Here is an 18775-nt window from a genome sequence, read left to right on the forward strand (position 1 = left end):
TGTCAAACGCCCTCACCTCAGCCCGAGTTCCCTCTCTTCCCATGTGCCGGCCAGCTGGTCCTCCAGTCCTGGTTTTCTGTCCGGAATGGGGCAGGGGGCAGGGGCAGGGCCTTGACCACAACCTCCCAGCCCCGCCCAGAGAGGGCTGGAACGGTCGTGAAGCATCTCCCGGTCCACGCTGACCACGTGCTCTTCTCTGCCAGGGAACAGAGAGTGACGGGCACCATCGTCTTCATCCTGACAGGGATCTCCGTCTTCCTGGCTCCCATCCTGAAGGTGAGACTCTGCACCTGAGGAAGCACTGGCCTGGTGCCTCGCAGGCGGGAAGAGGGCTCCCGTGTGTCCCCTAAGAAGGCAGGGGATCCTATTGGGCCAGGGAGATGTCTGGCCACCGTTGCTGTTTTCTGTGATACTGTGTCTTTCACTGAAAGCACCGGGCAGTCCTCCCTGCTCTTCCCCAGCCCTCCCAGGGGGCCACCCTCACCTTCCTGGAGGTCACTCTTTTCTCAGGAAGCTCCATCGAGCTCCATCCTTGCTTCGATCAGGAGCTTCCCAAGCTGGCTGTGTTTCCATGCTGTGGTTGAGGGCTTGCTAGGGGCCTCCTTGCTCACCTATTTCTCTGAAATTTAAAACTTACAGGAGGAGGCTTCTGTCACTATTCTTGGGGCCTGTTTTCTGCCCCTCCATCTTGCACGACTTGGGCACGTGAGTGACTTTTCTCACTGTTTAAAGCTCCTCTTGCTCCTGTGCCTGCAGATCAGCTGGAAGAGATGGGCTCACATGGGGGTGCATTTGGAGCCTGCATCCCCCAGAACAGCCTCTCCACTCCAGACACTCATCTGCTCTGGGGGCCAGAACACAATACCACCAACTGAGAGGCGTAAACAATGGACATTTATTTCCGCTCAGTTCTAGGGGTAGATCTTGCTGTGGGCAAGTTCGGTTTCTTCTGAGGCCTCTCTCCCGGGCTCGTGAGTGGCACTCCTCCTCACATGGTCTTTCCTGTGTGTATGCACAGGTCTGCGCCCCAACCCTCTGCTGTTAAAAGAACACCGGTCATATTGAATTAGGCTTCACCCATATGACCTCTTTTTACCTTTATTACCTCTTTAAAAGACCTATATCCAAATTCAGTCACATTGTAATGGACTTTAACATAGGGATTTTGCGGGGACAGGGCGGGTGGATGGGATGGGGACCAATTCAGTGGTCCTTCCCTTAATGCCTGTGAAAGACTTTCCTTTCTTGAATGAAGCTTACTTGTAGTTGCCCAATTTTTTGCAGATCCGCCCCCCCACCGAATACCCCAGAACAGCTCATTCAGGGCTGACTAAAGAGCTATGATCTTAACTGATCTGTTTACTGTGGGAATTACTTCCGGCTCGAGAACTGGTGCTGGGCACAACCAAACAGTAGGTTTGCGGGAGATTTTTTTTTAAGGGTTGGTTACACTTTCCAGGAAACAGAATACATACAGGTGGGCAGGCATTTTGTTTATTTAAAAGGGTATTTTAAATGGCCAGGGAATAGTTACTTTCGCAGAGCAGGTCCAGCCTGCCTGTCAGTCCTGCTACTATGTAACAGCCGAGCATGCGCATAAAAACACTCCAGCCACAGAACAGGCACTTCGGGGGCCAGGAGTTCCTGTGCAGAGCTCGCCTCCCTGTGAGACAGAAGCCGGCCTCGGGCAGCCCAGGCCCGCTGCCCCCGCTGTGGGGCTCAGTCCTTTCGCCCAAGCTCCTGTTTGTATTTGGATAGAACACAAAGCAGTTAGAACATTCCACTAGTTTCCTTCCTTCTGTTCTGTTTGCATTGTGGTCAGTTATCTTACAGACACATTTGTTACATTTTCTAGGGTTTTGCACTCCTGTTTGACATACCTGATAATAGCAAATTTTTGGTTTTGCCCTAACAGTGCCTGTCTTCTTAATAGAAATAGCGTGGCCACAACGTGTACTTAACGTAATTGAAATGCAGAATGCTGCACATAAGATTCGACTCTGCTAAGGCCTTTGACGGTCATCCTTTAGATGGTGTGTGGTCACATCACTCTTTCTTCCGTGGGATGTAACAGTCTTCTATTTTAAGCAGTGACGGAAACTCCTTTCTGCTGCAGTTTCTGGCACAAATGTTAACTTTTCCAAGCTATGGTCTGTATTTCTGTATTAATTTATGCAATTAATTTAGAAAAGATAAACGGGCTCATTTGCAACAACGTGGATGGACCTAGAGATTATCATAGTAAGTGGAGTCAGAGAAAACAAATATCATATAACATCACTTACATGTGGAATCTAAAAAACAATGGCACACATGAACTTTTACACAATAGAGACTTACAGACATAAAAAACAAACTTACGGTTGCCAGGGATGGGGGGGGTGAAGGGAGGGTTAAATTGGGAGTTTGGGATTGGCTGATACAAACTACTATGTACCGAATAGGTAAACAACAAGGGCCTACTATATATGTACAGCACAGGGAACCACATTCAATGGCTTGTAGTAACCTGTAATGAAAAAAAATATATATATGTATATTTATATATATAAAATTGTATATATATATAAAATTGAATCACTAAACCGTACACCAGAAACTAATACAACATTATGAATCAGCTATACTTCAATTTTTAAAAAGTTTTAAAGATAAACAAATAAATGGGCCCTATAAACAGATTAAGTTGCCAGACATGAGAAAATATTCATTACTGCTTTGGCTGTCATGCAAAACTTTATGGGGCCACCAAATGCTCTGATATTGTCTTTGCCTTCAATCACAAAAGGATTTGAAAAATCTGCCTGCTCATGTTTTTCTACAATGAGTGGAAAAAATATATAATCATTTTATTTAACCACGAATTAATCTATTTGATAAATTTTATAGCCAGGAAGACATATAAATTTTTATTGAACATAAGGTTTAAGATTTCTGGTTTGAAAAAAAAAAAGATTTCTGGTTTGATTATATCAAGGCTTTCAAAATTGTTAGGTGATTAAAGCATTATCACTAGCTGACAGCTGTACTAAGTATTGGATTGGGTTTAGGTTATTATATTTAAGAGATATTTGGTATAGCCAGTTCAAGAACTTAATCCAGACCTGAGGTCCTAGATTTAATCCCAGAATTTATTTCTAATTAAATTTTTATACCAATTCTTCCAATAGTGTTCTGTTCCAGGGCTTCTCAAATTTTAATGTGTATAAAAATCACCTTGGAATCTTGTTAAATGATGATACTGACTCAGTAGATCTGGGTGGGGCCCCGAGTTCTGCATTTTTAGCAAACTCACCACTGGTGCCAATGATGCTGGTCCAAAGACCACAGTTTGAGCAGCGAGGAACGAAATCCCCCCCACCCCTCTCTGTGTGTCAGTGGGTGGTTGGGCTGATATTAGACACAGATGTTTATTAAAGGATCAGTGAGGATCAGTGATCATCTTCAGTTCTTCCATCACCAATTTGCAAATGTTTGGTTATCTTGGCAAATGAGGGCACTGGAGGATGAAATGGCCATGGCCGTGTAAATGACAGGCAGCATAAATGTCTCACACACTCAGCTCTGTATATTCTCAGTTCATCCCAAGCCCCGAGGGTTTTTTTGTCTTGTTTCCTTTTTTGCTCACAATTCTTCAGGACTGTGGATTTCTGCATTCTGCCTCAAAGAAACTCCTGACCGTGTCAGAAGCACCGCATCTGGTCCTCATGATCTTGTGTTCTCAGCCTCAAATTATATCATAAGGCTGTGATGTCCTTATGTGTGTAGGACCGTGGTCCTTGCTCACTGCTTTCACAGGAGGTATAAAGCTGACACTAAGAGCCACCGTTTTGCCACTTTATCATGTTAATATTTGAAAAGGGCCATTCCCTAGAGATCCAGGAAAGATTTGCACTGATTAATCTAGAATCCTAGATCACAGCCCCATCACTGGTCAGAGTGTGGTGTCACGGGCCATTGGGATTTTCTGAGAAAGCTGCTTGAGCAAATGACAGGACTGGAGACAGTTTCCTAGACTTGATAATGAGGTGACTTGATGCTCAGTCACTGGTGACTACAAACTGTCTAAGACTTAGCCTAGTTCTCGTGTTTGATGTGGTTTTCATACTCATTAAGGCAAAAGAGAAGCTTTAAGACATTTTAAATTTGTATTATAGATTCTAGCTTAGTCTTTTATGTAAGATTTTATTTCTCCCTTAATTGCTCCCACACTAATTAGGACAGTGCTGTTCATTGAAACTTTCAAAATATACACATGTATTTTTTTCAGATTATTTTCCATTATAGGTTAATACAAGATAATGAATATTGTTCCCTGTGTTATATAGTAAATCCTTGTTGCTTATCTATATTATGCATAGTAGTTTATATCGTTAGTCCCATAGTCCAAATTTATCCCTCCCCTCCTCCTTTTCCCCTTTGGTAACCCAAAGTTTGTTTTCTATGTCTGTAAATCTGTTTCTGATTTGTAAATAAGTTCATTTGTATCATTTTTTGGATTCCAATTATTATTATCTAATCATCTGTCAGTGGACATTTGGGTTGCTTCCATGTCTTGGCTAGTATAAATAGTGCTGCTATGAACATTGGGGTGCAGGTGTCTTTTCAAGTTAGAGTTTCCTTCAGATATATGCCCAGGAGTGGGATTGCTGGATCATATGGTAACTCTATTTTTAGGTTTTTAAGGAGTCTCCATACTATTTTCCATAGTGGCTGCACCAAATTACCTTCCCACCAACAGTGTAAAAGGGTTCCCTTTTCTTCACACCCTTTCTAGCTTTGATTGTTTGTGGGTTTTTAATGATACAGCCATTCTGACCAATGTGAAGTGATACCTCATTGTAGTTTTGATTTGCATTTCTCTGATAGTGATATTGAACATCTTTTCATGTGCCTCTTGGCCATCTGTATGTCTTCTTTGAAAAAATGTATGTTTAGCTCTTCTGCCCATTTTTTTGATTGGGTTGTTTGTGTTTCTGTCATTGAGTTGTGTGAGCTATTTGTATATTTTGGAAATTAACCCCTTGTCATTTGTATCATTTGCAAATATTTTCTCCCAGTCTGTAGGTTGCCTTTTCATTTTATTTACAGTTTCCCTTGCTGTGCAAAAGCTTGTAAGTTTGGTTGGGTCCCATTTGTTTATTTTTGCTTTTATTTCTGTTGTTTTGGGAGACTGACCCAGGAAAGCATTGCTACAATTTACGTCAGGGAACGTTTTGCCTGTGTTCTTTTCTAGGAGATTTATCACGTCCAATCTGACGTTTAAGTCTTTAAGCCATTTTGAGTGTATCTTTGTGTATGGTGTGCGGGGGTGTTCTAACCTCACTGATTTACATGTGGCTGTCCAGCCTCCCCAGTACCACTTGCCAAAGTGACTGTCTTTTCTCCGTTGTATATCCTTTGGATTTGCCGGCATTCTTAAACGGCTTCTAAAAGTTGGACGCCGTACTGTACGTTCTCCCAGGTGTTCAACAAGGCAGCCGTGGGAGCGAGTCCGAGCAGCCTTGCTGGCGGTGCTGAGTCACAGGTGCAGGTGAAGGGAAGGATGCAAGAGGCAGAGACACAGCTTACACAGGCCGTGGAGACACCCCGTGAAAGGCTTCCAAGGAGTCACAACAATGACTGTAGAACACTATGAGTGATGTGATCCCATTTTGAAAAAAAGCAAACCAACTACCGTAAGCATGATGGGAAGGAAAGACACCCACTAAACTGGTAGCAGTTACTTGTCAACCAGCAGTGGTTACATCATACACTCCTGTTCTGCTTCTTTTTTTATCTGACTGTATATGATGCGAGAGTTTTGTTCATCAGCAGGTACTCCTCGCTCGTTAGCAGGTGAGCTCGTCAAAAGTCCCCACCTCTTGCGAGCTGAGCAGTGTAGTTTAGGGGGTCTCTCAGCTGGGGCTGGAGGTAGGAAGGGGAGGGCAGGAATGAGCAGGCTCTGGAGATTTGCCATGTTCCAGAAGATGTGTCTTCAGCCAGACCACATGGCTTCTGCAGGGTCTAAAGGGCCAGGAGAACAGCTGTACACTGGGCTAGCTCCCCCGGCCTGAGGGGGCAGGAGAGCCCCAGAGACCATCTCCTGCCCCACTGACACTCCGGCTCCACATCTGCGCACAGGCACTTCATTCCTCTAAACATACAGCTCTCTCATCGCTCTCTGGGATCGCTGCAAGAGAAAGCCGAGGCTGGCCGGGCTGCGTCTGTGGCTTGGCAGACACTGCCATCCAGAACGGGGTGGCCAACAGCCTGCCCTGGGCAGAGGCCCCGGCCAAACCTCTGCTTCCCTCTCTCATTCCAGTACATCCCTCTGCCCGTGCTGTATGGAGTCTTCCTCTACATGGGTGTGGCCTCCCTGAATGGCATCCAGGTAAGGCCCTCCCCTGCCCCCCAGGCTGAGCTGATGGGATCAGCACTCCACGTCTGGTTGCGTGCCGCAGAAACCCCAGTGCTTGCTTTCCCAGGGCAATGAAATCACAGCAGTGATACTGATAATACAATTTACTGTGCGCCAGTATGGAAAATGACTATACCAGGCGCTTTATAGGCGTTTTATAATCTAATCTATTTTACAGATGAGGACACTGAGGCTCAGCATTCAAAACCCAGATCGGGCTGACTCCTATGAGCATTTTACTCAACCTCTGTCTTCTCTAGGGCAATCTGTACAGAAGAAAAATTTTGTTTTGTTCTTTATTTACCGTGAGACACCAGATGTCTTGGATAGCTTGTGCTGCTGTTAAGTTGCATTCGCCTTGAATGTGGACAATGTTCACTGGGGCCAGCTCCAGGGCTGTACCCCTTACCAGGGCTCAGGCCCTCCCCACCGTAAGATCTTGCTATATGTTCCCTGAGACCTCCAGTCCCCCTCCTTTGCATCCTTAAGTCCTGACCAGACCCCGCTGTGGCACCCATTCCACCAGTCCCAAGCCCCCAGCAGGGCCACCGGGGTGCCCAGGGCCTGGCTGAGCCTTGCGCTGTCCTTGCCAGTTCTGGGATCGCTGCAAACTCTTCCTGATGCCAGCCAAGCACCAGCCAGACCATGCCTTCCTGCGGCACGTGCCCCTGCGCCGGATCCATCTCTTCACCCTGGTGCAGATACTCTGCTTGGCTGTGCTCTGGATCCTCAAGTCCACGGTGGCCGCCATCATCTTCCCAGTCATGGTAAGACGGGCACAGGCTTCCCCTCCTGTGGGGCAGATTCAGCCAGGGAAGGTGTCCCTGGGAAGGTCCGCCCTCACCTTCTCCTCCGCGATGCCCAGACTCTCTCGGGGTCACAAAGGCAGGCACAGATGAAGATTCGGGTTGTGACTCCAGGCCAGATGGTGGGGGAAGGAAATGGAGAGGATGCAGAGGAGTGAGGAGGAGGAAAGGTCTGTGCAGTGGGGGGATGCTGCCGTGACAGCCCACCCACCCACCGCCACCCAGCTCAGGTCAGGGCAGCTCAGCGAGAACGCAAAAGCCACCCAATCTCCCCAACTCTGGGGCACGATGGAGAAGCGACAAAGAGACCGAGTTCCCAACTGTCAAAATTCACCGAGTACAGGTGTAGATCCGTACTGAATAGAAATCTTTTCATCCTTCAAAGTAACTGAATTTGAAAAGATAAATGGGGGGATGGGGGCAGGGAGAACTGGAATCAAGAGATTTAGAACGTCAGAGTCCAATGTCATCAACATGATGTTTGGAGAAGCAGGGGTAAATACATGGGCGTTCTTTGACTCTTCTTGAAACTGTATGTAAGTTTTAAATTATTCCAGGATAAAAAGGGAAAAGAAGGAAAGCCAACAACAGTGACCTCTGCCGCTGCTGGGGCATGGGGAATGGGGGAGGGGGGACTGTGGGCTAATGTTTTGGGGGGAGCCCTCAGTGAGCCGCAAAGCCTACAGGGCTGGATTAGGGACAGAAGTCAGATTTGAAGTGGGCCCTCCTGGGAGGGCTCTGAGTCAGTGATTCTTGACCCTGGCTGCTCATAAGAGTCACTTGGGAGCTTTTTAAAACTACATGTGCCCGGGCCTTACCTCAGACTAATTAAATCAGAATCTCTTGGAGAAACCCAGGCATTGGTTTGTAATAAGTCTACAGGTAAGCATAAATGTGCAGCCAAGGTTGAAAACCACCAGTCTAGGAAAAGTGAAGTGGGTCTCCCCCAGCAGTGCCCTCACGGGGTGCAGAGGTGTGAGGGGAAAGGACAGTCACCACTGGAGGTACTGAGTGCTGTCTCGTTTAGTCTACTCCAGCCCTAACGTACTACCAGTAACCCCATTTTACAGACCAGAAAACTGAGGCTCAAAGAGCATGTGTGAATGACTCAAGTCACACACCAGAAAGGAGCAGAGCCTAGGTTCATACCTTCCCCGACTTTGATAGTTTTTAGTTTACATGCAGTCAAATTCATTCCGTGGTTCTGAGTTTTGACAAATCACAGAGTTGTGATTTGCACCACCATAGTCATGAAACAGAACAGTTCCATCATCTCTAAAATTCCGTGTTGTCCCTGTGGAGACAGCCCCTCTTCTCACCCTTGCCCCTAGCAACCACCATTTATTTTTAGAGCCAGGAGTTTTAGACTCCAGGTCTGTCCAGCTCCTGAGCTCTCCCTGCTCCCAAGATGCAGGGTCAGTGAGGAAGCAGTGTTAAATCTGCCTGCATGGTTTTCTCCCTGACCTCATTTCATGGCCAGTTCTTGGTAGTAAGAAGACAGTATTCATAACTAGCTACCTGGACCCATTGTGTTTATTAAAATGTCACTGTTTAATCTCCCCCAAAGAGCACGCGTTTTTCCCTTTAATTTATTTATCCTGAACAGAACCAGACTTTCTAGGCTTCCCTTTAAAAATTCCAGTTACGCCAGTGTGTTTTATTCAGATTTTGTTAGCAGAGAGATGGGCAGCTCTCAGAAACACGGGCAAAGGGACAGCTACTCTCAAAGTGTGGCGGCTGAAACAGGAGCATCAACACCTCCTGGGAATCTTGGCGGAGAGGCAAATAAATTCTCAGCTCCCCCCGCCAGACCTGCTGAGTCAGACACTCACCCAGCACCTAGCAGCTTGTGGATTAACAGCCCACCAGGTGATCTGATGCCAGCCCAGGTCCGAGAACCACCCATCTTCAGAATAACTAATTCTCCAGCCCACATCCCCACCTCGCTCCCAGCTCAGCCACCACGGGCTCTGTCGCGCCAGGTCACTGGTAGGCACTGCCACTCAACTGAGGAACCGAGGTGGTGGGAGGTGAACACTGGTCTGTGGGAGCTTTGAGAAGGTTCTAAAGAATAAAGTCGACTAAGGGAGGAAAAACCTGTGCCCAAGTATGAGGCCTTGAGCCCGTGGTTTCCTCTGTACTCTCACCACAGATCCTGGGCCTCATCATTGTTCGAAAGCTTCTGGACCTCATCTTCTCTCAGCACGATCTAGCCTGGATTGACAACATCCTCCCAGAGAAGAAGAAGAAGAGAAGGAAAGGGGCCCAAGAGGACAGCGACGAGGAGGTGGGGAGGGTGTGAGGCCTGGGCTGGTGGGAGGGATCAGGAGCCCTGCCCTCCGCTTCTGCCGGGCCGGGCAGGCGGGGGCTTCTCAGGCGGCCAGGAACCGAGGTCTGGGCCCAGGACAGGAGGAGCTGAGGCTTCTGCTTGTCTTGGTCTGGGGTGCTAAAATCATGTTTATGTGACTGTCCTCGAGCCCCGCCCACCCAGGGAAGGCCTGGTCGGCCTCGCCTGCTTTTCCCCATTCCTGGGGCCCTCGGGACCACTGTCAACCGCAGGGCAGGCCCCTGAGGGAGCAGGGTGAAGACTCAGCTCCATCGTGGAGGAGGCTATGAGGACTGGCCGCCAAAGATGAGGGTAGGCCTGGGGGGAGGCATCTAATGGGGACCCGTTAGTAGCCTGGACTCCTAGACAGGTGGGAGGACCGGGGAACAGGGTCTGCTGGGCCTGCCCCTCAGGTACTGGGAGGTAAGTGGAGGAAGAGGCACGTGCCCTCACTGAAAGGGAAGTGACTCCACTCCCCCGATGGCTGGGACCAATCAGTTGCCCCGTCTGCTCCTCCCTTCTCCCACGATCCTGCCCCATCTCACCCCCAAAGGCCTCAGGGAGTCAACAGACCAGAAGCCAGCCCAGAACTTACAGTGAATCACAAAACACTAGGCAGAGAGGTCGTCTGGTGCAAGTGCTCATTACAGGTGATGAAGCTGTCCCCCACGAGGGAAAGGGACTCACCCAAGATGGAATAGAGCTAAATGTCTAAGAGGGGTTAGGAAAACCACTCCTGACCGAATCCAATCATTTCCAATACGCTAAGCTGCCGTGCCACCCCTACCACCATGGCTGGCTCCCGTTCCCCCGAAGTGACCCAAGCCCACATCCCTGCCTCTGCCTTAAACTGGCTTCCTGGCTATCTTGCCTTTTGCTGACTGGCGACTATTAAACCATCTTCTGATGGTAGTCATAGGCCAGAACTCCCCTGGTCCTTAATTACTGTCCTTTTCCAGGAAGGTAAGAGGCTCAGAATCCCCATTCACGTGTTTTTCATTGATGATTTAGATGATTTGCAAAGGTAGGTTCTAAGAACAAAGAAATTGAGTCTCAGTGCCTTTTAAAAAGACAAATACTTATTCTTTCATTGATTCATTCAGTGAATATTTGAGTCACTACCAGGTGCCAGGAACTGCTTCAGGGGTGGGAAAAAGCATCTCTGGATTATATGATATATTCAATGGAAAAACGGGATTTGATTTACATAAATTCGTCTGGCGTGTAAAATGACTTAACACAGCTACTGTGTGAGGTTCACTCTAAAGTGACTGGTTACCACAACAGCTGAAGCTGGTGTGATGAGTAACGTTCCCAGAAGAGTTCTGTCCTTTCTCGTGTCCTCAGTGGACCCGGGGTGTTTGCGGCACCCCCCCCCCCATTTAGTCTGGGTGTGAAGAGGATGGTGGTTTGCATACTGTGGATGCATGTATTTTCCATCTTGGCAAGAAAGCCAATTTTGTATTGGTGGTGTTTACCAGCTTTTCCCACTGTTTCTCTCCAGCCCCAGTTCCCTCCTCCCTCAGTTATAAAGATTCCCATGGAAAGTGTCCAATCAGATCCCCAAAACGGTATCCACTGCATTACCAGTAAGTAAAACACATGGTGCCTCTCCCTTCCTACTTCCTACTAAAGCCTCCACCTCTTCCTCAAGGAACTTTCATCTTTAACTCAGAGCTGATGGCCTTAGATACTGAAGGACTCCTGCGCTAGGCAGAGTTCAGAGAGAGCCGGGCTAGAGGAACTGGGACTCCAACCAGATGGAAGCCCCATGTCGAACCCTGTAGACGTCAGTGATCAATCTTCGTCTTAGTTCAGGCAGACGCCCTGGTTCCTTCCTTACCCCGGGTGCCCCCAGATGCTTGTGACACCACCCGGCCCTCTCTTGCACTGTTTCAGGCCACGTTGATCCAAACATGACCCGCTGAACCTCTCAGGTTTGCCAGTGGTTGCTGAAATGACTGACAGCTGAAGTCCAAGGCCGAGTTGTCCCCTGTAGAGAAACGCATAAGCAGCATCACAGCGGGACTATAGCTCAGTCAAGGTCCTGGTGGTCGGGCTGTGCTTCTGCGTGGACCACAAGCTCCTCCCACCAGCTGAAAGGGAAGCTGCCTGGAAATCAGCATCAGACGCTGCTGATGAAGATTATGGGGTGTTTCATCGCTGTCTTTACCCCCTCCTGGCCTCAGCTCCCTACTGGCGGACAGCCTTGTCATCAAGACAAACACAGTCTATCCTGGGAGTCGTCTGAGATCCCAACTTGAGTCCTGACCCCAGGGCTCCTAATAGGGCTTGCCACTTTCCTCAAAGACCCAGATCAGGGATCCCGCCAGCCCCCCGCCACCGCTACCTTAGGGCCCTTCAAGGAAGGGATTCCCGTCACGTTCTTCATCAGAAGTACCTCTCCCTTCTGAGTTTCTCATTCTCCTTCCCTTCCCGTCTGTATACTTCATCCCCTTTCTCATTCTTGCCTGGCCCCCACCCACCTCTGGGTGAAGGAATAACTGAACCAGAAGCCACTCATCTCTGTGAGGCCCCTGAATTCCTCTTGTGTAGCATTGGCCGTGGGCTTAATAAGAGAACAGAAAGGAGAAGAAATGGGTGAGGGAAGCACTGGGGAAAGAGGTATTCTCCAGAATAGTTCTCCAACCTGCTCCACATCTGACACTTTAATTTTCCTACCAGGAAAAAGATCTTCCAGTTGGAGTTACTCACTCTGATTCTTCCTTCAGTGATTCAGAACTCGACCGAAGGTAACAACCCTGCGGTAGGCTCCTTGGGTGTTTGGTAAGAGGCTAAGCAGCGGCCGGGAAGGTTGAGGGGCTCGGATTTCCCAGGCTAGCCAGCATCTTAGTGAAAAAGCCTTTGCCGGTCCACAAACGCACAGACCTGATTACTGAGTGTCAAGTAGCAAATGTGTCCTCTTACTGATAGAACATGATTATAATACACAAAGGTATTCAACTTTGGAAAAGGAAATTATTACCAAATGTTAACTAGAATGAAAATTGAAAGTCAACATTGAAAAAAGAAAACAGAAATTAGACATGACTTAAGTATACATTACTGAAAGCCAGGATAAATGAACTTTAAGGATCAAAACATCAGGTACTCTCATACCCTTGTGTAATAAAAAAATAGCATCATTAATTAGCAAAGGTCAGAAAAGGTATCAAGGAAAGCCAACTAAGGCTCAGTGATCTCGTGGAGATACAAAGTCAAGAAAGGCTTGAAGGCCAGTTTCCAGGAACTCTCATGCCAACAACATGATTCCCTGCTGTTCTTCATGAGAAGCCACCCTCAAAAAAGGTGGGACTACTTGATGATTGAAAACAAGGGGGGGGGAGCAAAAAATGGAAAATAAGAATGCAGAGGCCAGAAAGTCTGCCTGTCATTTCTAGGGGAGATGGTGGGGACAGGCCCGCTCCTACAGGGGGCCCTGAGCTGCACAGGAACCGCTCTGTGCCAGATCTGACAGTGAGAGCACGGGCTACCCCAAGCCCAGAGGCCGCCGCCTCCAGACGCAGACAGCACTCACCCAAGAGAGTTTAGGAAACACGCATGGGATCTTCTGAGCTCTCAGTTGGAGCTGTTACCACATCGCCAGGATGAGAAGAGACTTATCACCAGTAAAGCTTCCCTAAGCAGCCGGCCCAAGGCCACTGGAGTCCAAATTACGTCTCCGCCTGCTTTCTCACCCCACCTCCCCGATCAGGGCTCCTGGGCACTTAGTGCCACTGATCTTTAATATATAAATGTGTTAGAGGAAAAGCACTCTTGTCTTGATTTATTTTCATTTTAAAGTAGGTGACACGAGGCCGGAAGGTATAGCTCACGTGGTAGAGGGCATGCTTAGCAAGAATAAAATAAACCTAATTACCACCCACACCCAGCCCCCACAAAAATAATAAATGAGCCTACACAAATTGTTCCAGTTTCAGCTAATGGAGAGAGAATTTGTACCAAGACATTTCTAAAAACCTGTTCAAGTACACAAAGCTCGTGACAAGGTCAGAAATGCAGACAATGTGCTAACTGGTGATGGCACCTCGCAGCTACACTGGTGTTTTACCACATCTATGAAAGGAGATGGAAGGAAAGGCCACTAAACAGTGGGATTCCATTTCAGTGAAGAAAAAACTTAGCAATATGATGTAGCTTAACAAGGATAACCGTCCATGACCTAGCAGGCATGGTGCTTAATCCCAGGGGATGCAGAAAGAGATGCATGTGAACAGAGACAAAGCACCTGTGCCAAGACCAATGGTGCACACAAGAGAAGGGACAGGGGTCTAACGGAGGGATCTGCCTTACCCGGTAGAATGATAAATAGGAGTCTGCCAGATGTTTGAGTAAAGGAGAGAGGAGAAAGAGAAAAGGGCATTGCAGGTATTGGGAAGAGGCCTGAAATACTGCAGACACGGGGCAAAGAAGCCGGGATGGACAGGCCACACTGCAAGCAGGCAGAAGGCTCGTATCTCGTCAGGCTAAGGAGCTTGGATTCTCTCTTTGAACAGTGGGGGGCCACAGTCAGATTCGTGATCCAGAAAGTTCACGTTGGCAGCAGTGTGAAAAATAGGTTGAAACAGGGCGAGACCAGTCATGGCCACAGCTGAGGGCCCAGCAGATGGGACGCTGCTAGTTCAGTGATGTGCTAAGGGTTTGTGAGCAAAGACAGAGCTCTGTGCACTGCAGCCCTCCTCTGGCGGATAGCACTGAAAACACTGAAGACTAGATAAACCATTCTTCCTTCCTTCTTTTTCTCGTCCAGCATCACCCTGCACTTCAAAATTTCCTGTCCGGCTTCGCCTGCCTTCAACTACGCACAGAGCCCGGTCTTCATGGTGCCGCAGGTGAAGATAGAGATGGAGTCGGACTGTGACTTCACAGACGTGGACAGATTCGCAAGAGACGCTGATGGCGAGACAACCCTCTAGGTCGGAGCTTCCCCCAGGTGGGGCGCGATCTGTCCTCATTGTGAGCTTCTGGGCCAAAACCCTTCCCTTTTCTGAGCCTGTTTCCTTATTTACCAAACAGAGGGAGTGATTCCGCTTGACAGAAAACTGGACATCTGTTGACAGAAAGTACTGCTTACATGCAAAGCCCTCTGCTTCCCTTTGTAGTTATGGAAATAACTAAAGCTAAATGCTACATCTAATTTTAAAATGCAGTCCAGCATAGAAATTATAACATTTCTTTTGAAATGAAAAAAATGCTCGCCTCTTAAAACTGTAGCTAAGATCAAGGGGCAGTAGTCAATTTTTCTTTAAAACAAGTATCAGCTAAGATTTTTTTTTAAAGCTTAGATTTTAAACTATCTAGATGGTCTGAAAGAACTGTTAAAATACTTGTACTTCAATAGACCAAGTTTGGAAAATTTGTTTTGCAATTCTGCATATTAAGAAATGCTAAATACGTCCCCTTTTCTCTCCATCTCATTCAGTTTTCTAAGGGTCATATGAAAAGTTTGAACTATCTGCATTATGGGTCTTGCTTCAGCACAGAAGCGTGACTCAGTCTTTCCCAGATTGAAAGCCAGTTCTAAAAGTCTGGTAGTGAAAGAACCAACACATTTGAGTGGATATTTTTAAAACAAAATAGTTCTTGTTAAAGTGAAATCTCAAATCACATAGTCAATCAACAAAATGATCCTTTAAATTAGTATCACTGGTTTTTCAAGCCCCAAATCACATTTCTTTATGCATTTGGGAAGATCCTTTCTGCAAGTTTTCAATGGCCTGCTTTCCAAAGTCAAACCTGCAGTCACACGAACACTGCATGTTAAGCAGGGCTAAGTGGAAATTCTGAAAGATTATACCTCCACAGTACTAGTCAGACTAGTACTTCAAAGGAGTAACTGGAAGCCGATTGGGTAGATTTAAAACCCATTAATAATGAAGCAGACCCTTTTCCTCATGAAACTTAAGATCAGTCTTTTTATCTTCAATCCACATTTAACAAACACCAACCATGTTTATTTACCACCTATGGTGTGCCTGACAGCCACAATGCATCTGACATTTACCTTCCCCAAAACAACTATGGATTTGAATCTTGAGTAAATCACTTTGGTTACAGTTACATTTACTCAGGATGACAAATGGAGGTGCTTCTTCTTTGTTGCTTTCTGTTTTTTAAAGATAATTGACTGTAGATCCTTAAACACCCTGAGTAAGGAGACACTTAAATTGTAATCCCCAGAGTCAGTGCAGTGCCTGATCCATAGAAAGTTCTGTGTTTATTAAATTAAATCTCAGAGCTCCTTCCAAGGAATACTGCATGAGATAAAGCTCTAACCCTCTACAGCTTCTACTGAGAGCAGAATTACTTAGCTGCTCCCTAATCCAGAACAATTGCCTGAATATAAGTATAAATTCTTTATTTTCATCTGCACCAGTTCTGGGAGAGCTAGCAATCTACCCTTAACATTTCTGTTTTAAAACCTGGCTGACTACCAATAGCACTTTGTCCAGACGGAACTGTAGAAATGTTACGGATTCAGGACTAAATGTGCTTGATTAATCAAACAAGCTGGAAAACTACAATGTTAATTTTCTGTTGCTGTAAATTGATCATTGTAATTTTCACCTTACATGTCATTTCTATTTTGTATATATATATGTACACACACAGACACAAACACATACACACGATCGCGGGTGCCCACATGAACACTTTAATTTCCATAGCTTTTAACAGGTTGACATATTGTTCCTTCTCCATGCAGGTCAGTACTTTTTTCCACTTGTAACTACAATTCAATAAAACTTAATCCTGTCTGCTCATCTTGCTCCGTGATTAATCATTTAGGTAAGTCAGCAGGCATGTCTTATGGTCAGGAGCTATTCCTCACTTACAAAAACATCTCTACCAAACTACCATCTTCCTTCATCTCCAGAAAACTATCAAAAGCACAAAGGCAGCTGGCAGAGGAACAAGGATGGAGGTTCTCCTTTCTCTCTTTGCCTCCAGCTGCCCGGAGCAGGGGCTGCTTCCGCCTTCATGAAAGCTACATACCCAGCCCTCAACCAGAATACACAGGCCCTATCCTAGCCTCAAATGTGCCACAGCAAATACCTCAGATCTGTGCAATCAAAGCGATGCTTTAAACACACATACACACACACAGAAAAAAAAAAATGTATGGGGGAGGGGCACTTGGCGAAATATATCAAGAAGTCCTATGTAAACTGAACACATAGTGTAGAAAACAGTCAGAACAAGAGTAGCCACTTAAATGAGTCTTACAGATTAAGGTCCTGGCTTGGCACCACCTGTTGGGATGTAAGATTAAAAGGACTAGGCTGCTTTCTCCACAGCTCTTTAAACCAATTTGTTTAAGGCACAGGACTGGGTGTTACCAAATTCGGAGTATCTAGACTGATTACATCCAATGAGAAAAATTAGGTCACAACAGGATAGTAGCAGGAAGAGACAGTATTTCAGAAACTCATTCCATACAGTCAGAAGTGTTTTATTTAAAAAAAAAACAAAAAAACCAAAGTGAAACGAAAAAAAAATCCTTTAATCAGGAAGTCTGACTAAATTCAGATTTAATCCAAACTCTCAAAAACCGATCAGGGAAAGCCAACAGGTGCACCAGAGGAAAGCAGGCAGCTGTTGACAGTTCTTTGGCGGAAAAGCAAGTTGCATACGTATATAAGCTTCACTAATGATTATCAAACCCAAGTTTTGTTTTTCAAAAACACATCTCAAGATACACTGAAGAGACCAAACAGACAAGCCCAACAGTACAAAAATATGACAATGAAGGATACAGGAAAGGCCATATATGACAACACACACGAGTAATGTGTAAAATAAGCCCTTCAATCCTAGAAAACTCAAAAGAGGAGCCCTCAGGAATGGTGGCATACATAAAACAAGGGCGAATAGCGAATGGAACCACCCTGAACATTTTCCCCACGACTAAGCCAAAGAATGACAGCTTAAGAGACATGTGGTTCTTCTTCTGGTTTTCAATCAATATGTATATAAATGAGGGTAAATTTCTTCTACTCAGTTATCATCATTTCTTCCTTTCTACCTTTTCCGTAATTTTCTCTAGCAACATTTTTTCTTTGGTTTGACCAGTTGAACTCAAAAGGTTTGGAACCTAAAGTGAGTATCAACTCATTACTGGAATAGCACTTGGGAAATGCAATCCTAGAAAAGGCAAATTTTAACTGAAGTGGACTGACAGAGTTACACAGCCGTTCTCAGTGTGACCATGCTCCCCACACTGTGAATCGCAGGGTCAGTGGCTTCTCTCGGCTAGATCACATGACCCAGCGTGACAGTGGCGTGTTCCCTGGTGAGTTACCGCAGGGCTATGTGCACAGACACCTATCCATTTTAAGTTTTCAATAAATACAATGTTTTAAGCCATTTAAGTAGAATAAATAGAGAATATTGCATTTCTGCTGGCCTGGTTTTCCTCTTGAACTGGCTTGGAGTGCTCTTCATGATACAGAAGACAGAATTGTTAATTCCTTGCCACTCCGACCTCCTTAGACTTCAGTGCATCCCGCTCTTCAAGCCTCAGCACTTTTTTTGCAGCAATAATGGTATTCTTCATTAGCATTGCCACTGTCATTGGACCAACACCCCCAGGGACTGGAGTGATGTAACCAGCTTTCCTCCTGACTCCTACACAGAAAGACGGGCAGATTGCTTTAACTACGGCCATGGAAATGTATATATTTTAACATATCATGGAAGAAGCATTAAAAGAAAAAGCAGTAATATACATAAGCACCTTCATAAGCCTCAAACTCATTCTTTAAAAAAATCACATCTACATTATTCAAGAGTAAAGGCTTTTAAACATACTAATAAAATAACATGTATATAAGAAGCAAGAGTTGTTCGATGAATATTTATACATCTAAATAACCTGTAGGGGGAGAGGATAGCTCAAGGGGTAGAGCGCATGCTTCGCAAGCATCCAGGGTTCAACCCCCAGTACCTCCTTTACAAATAAATAAACCTATTTACCTACCCCACCCCCCCAAAACTAACCTGTAATTTACCAGTCATACTTTTCCTCCATGTTAAATTAACTTAAAAAGAAACATCTTAGTAAGTTAACTGCATGAGATATGTAACTGTAATAAGTATTATCTCAATTAATACATACTTAAAATATTTTTGTAATTTTACCCTATGTATGTACTATATTTAACTATACTATTTGCCCAAAGCACCAAGCAGAGTAATTTTCTGAAAAGTGAAAAGTATGAT

The 18775-nt window shown here is 45.9% G+C and overlaps 2 protein-coding genes across 6 annotated transcripts in view; one reads left to right on the plus strand and one right to left on the minus strand.

Annotated features, from left to right (window-relative positions):
• Positions 1-16317, plus strand: part of LOC140685650 (electrogenic sodium bicarbonate cotransporter 4-like) — a 36204-nt gene extending 19887 nt beyond the window's left edge. The window contains exons 9-14 of the mRNA XM_072937557.1: positions 204-276; positions 6305-6373; positions 6994-7167; positions 9359-9493; positions 12218-12285; positions 14304-16317. Of these exons, the coding sequence (XP_072793658.1) occupies positions 204-276; positions 6305-6373; positions 6994-7167; positions 9359-9493; positions 12218-12285; positions 14304-14469 (685 nt within the window). The 3' untranslated portion in view covers positions 14470-16317. The remainder of the gene's footprint in view (positions 1-203; positions 277-6304; positions 6374-6993; positions 7168-9358; positions 9494-12217; positions 12286-14303) is intronic.
• LOC140685445 (bifunctional methylenetetrahydrofolate dehydrogenase/cyclohydrolase, mitochondrial-like) overlaps positions 16188-18775 on the minus strand; it is a 77008-nt gene continuing 74420 nt past the window's right edge. For 3 of the 5 annotated variants that reach the window (XM_072937562.1, XM_072937563.1, XM_072937560.1), the window contains exon 7: positions 17037-18181. In XM_072937562.1, coding sequence (XP_072793663.1) covers positions 18018-18181 — 164 coding nt within the window. In that variant the 3' untranslated portion in view covers positions 17037-18017. Of the gene's footprint in view, positions 18182-18775 lie in introns of all 5 variants that reach the window. The other 2 variants (XM_072937559.1, XM_072937558.1) reach the window with 1 other exon arrangement.

Source organism: Vicugna pacos, chromosome 15 (assembly GCF_048564905.1).
Source record: "Vicugna pacos chromosome 15, VicPac4, whole genome shotgun sequence".
Classification (NCBI taxonomy): domain Eukaryota; kingdom Metazoa; phylum Chordata; class Mammalia; order Artiodactyla; family Camelidae; genus Vicugna; species Vicugna pacos.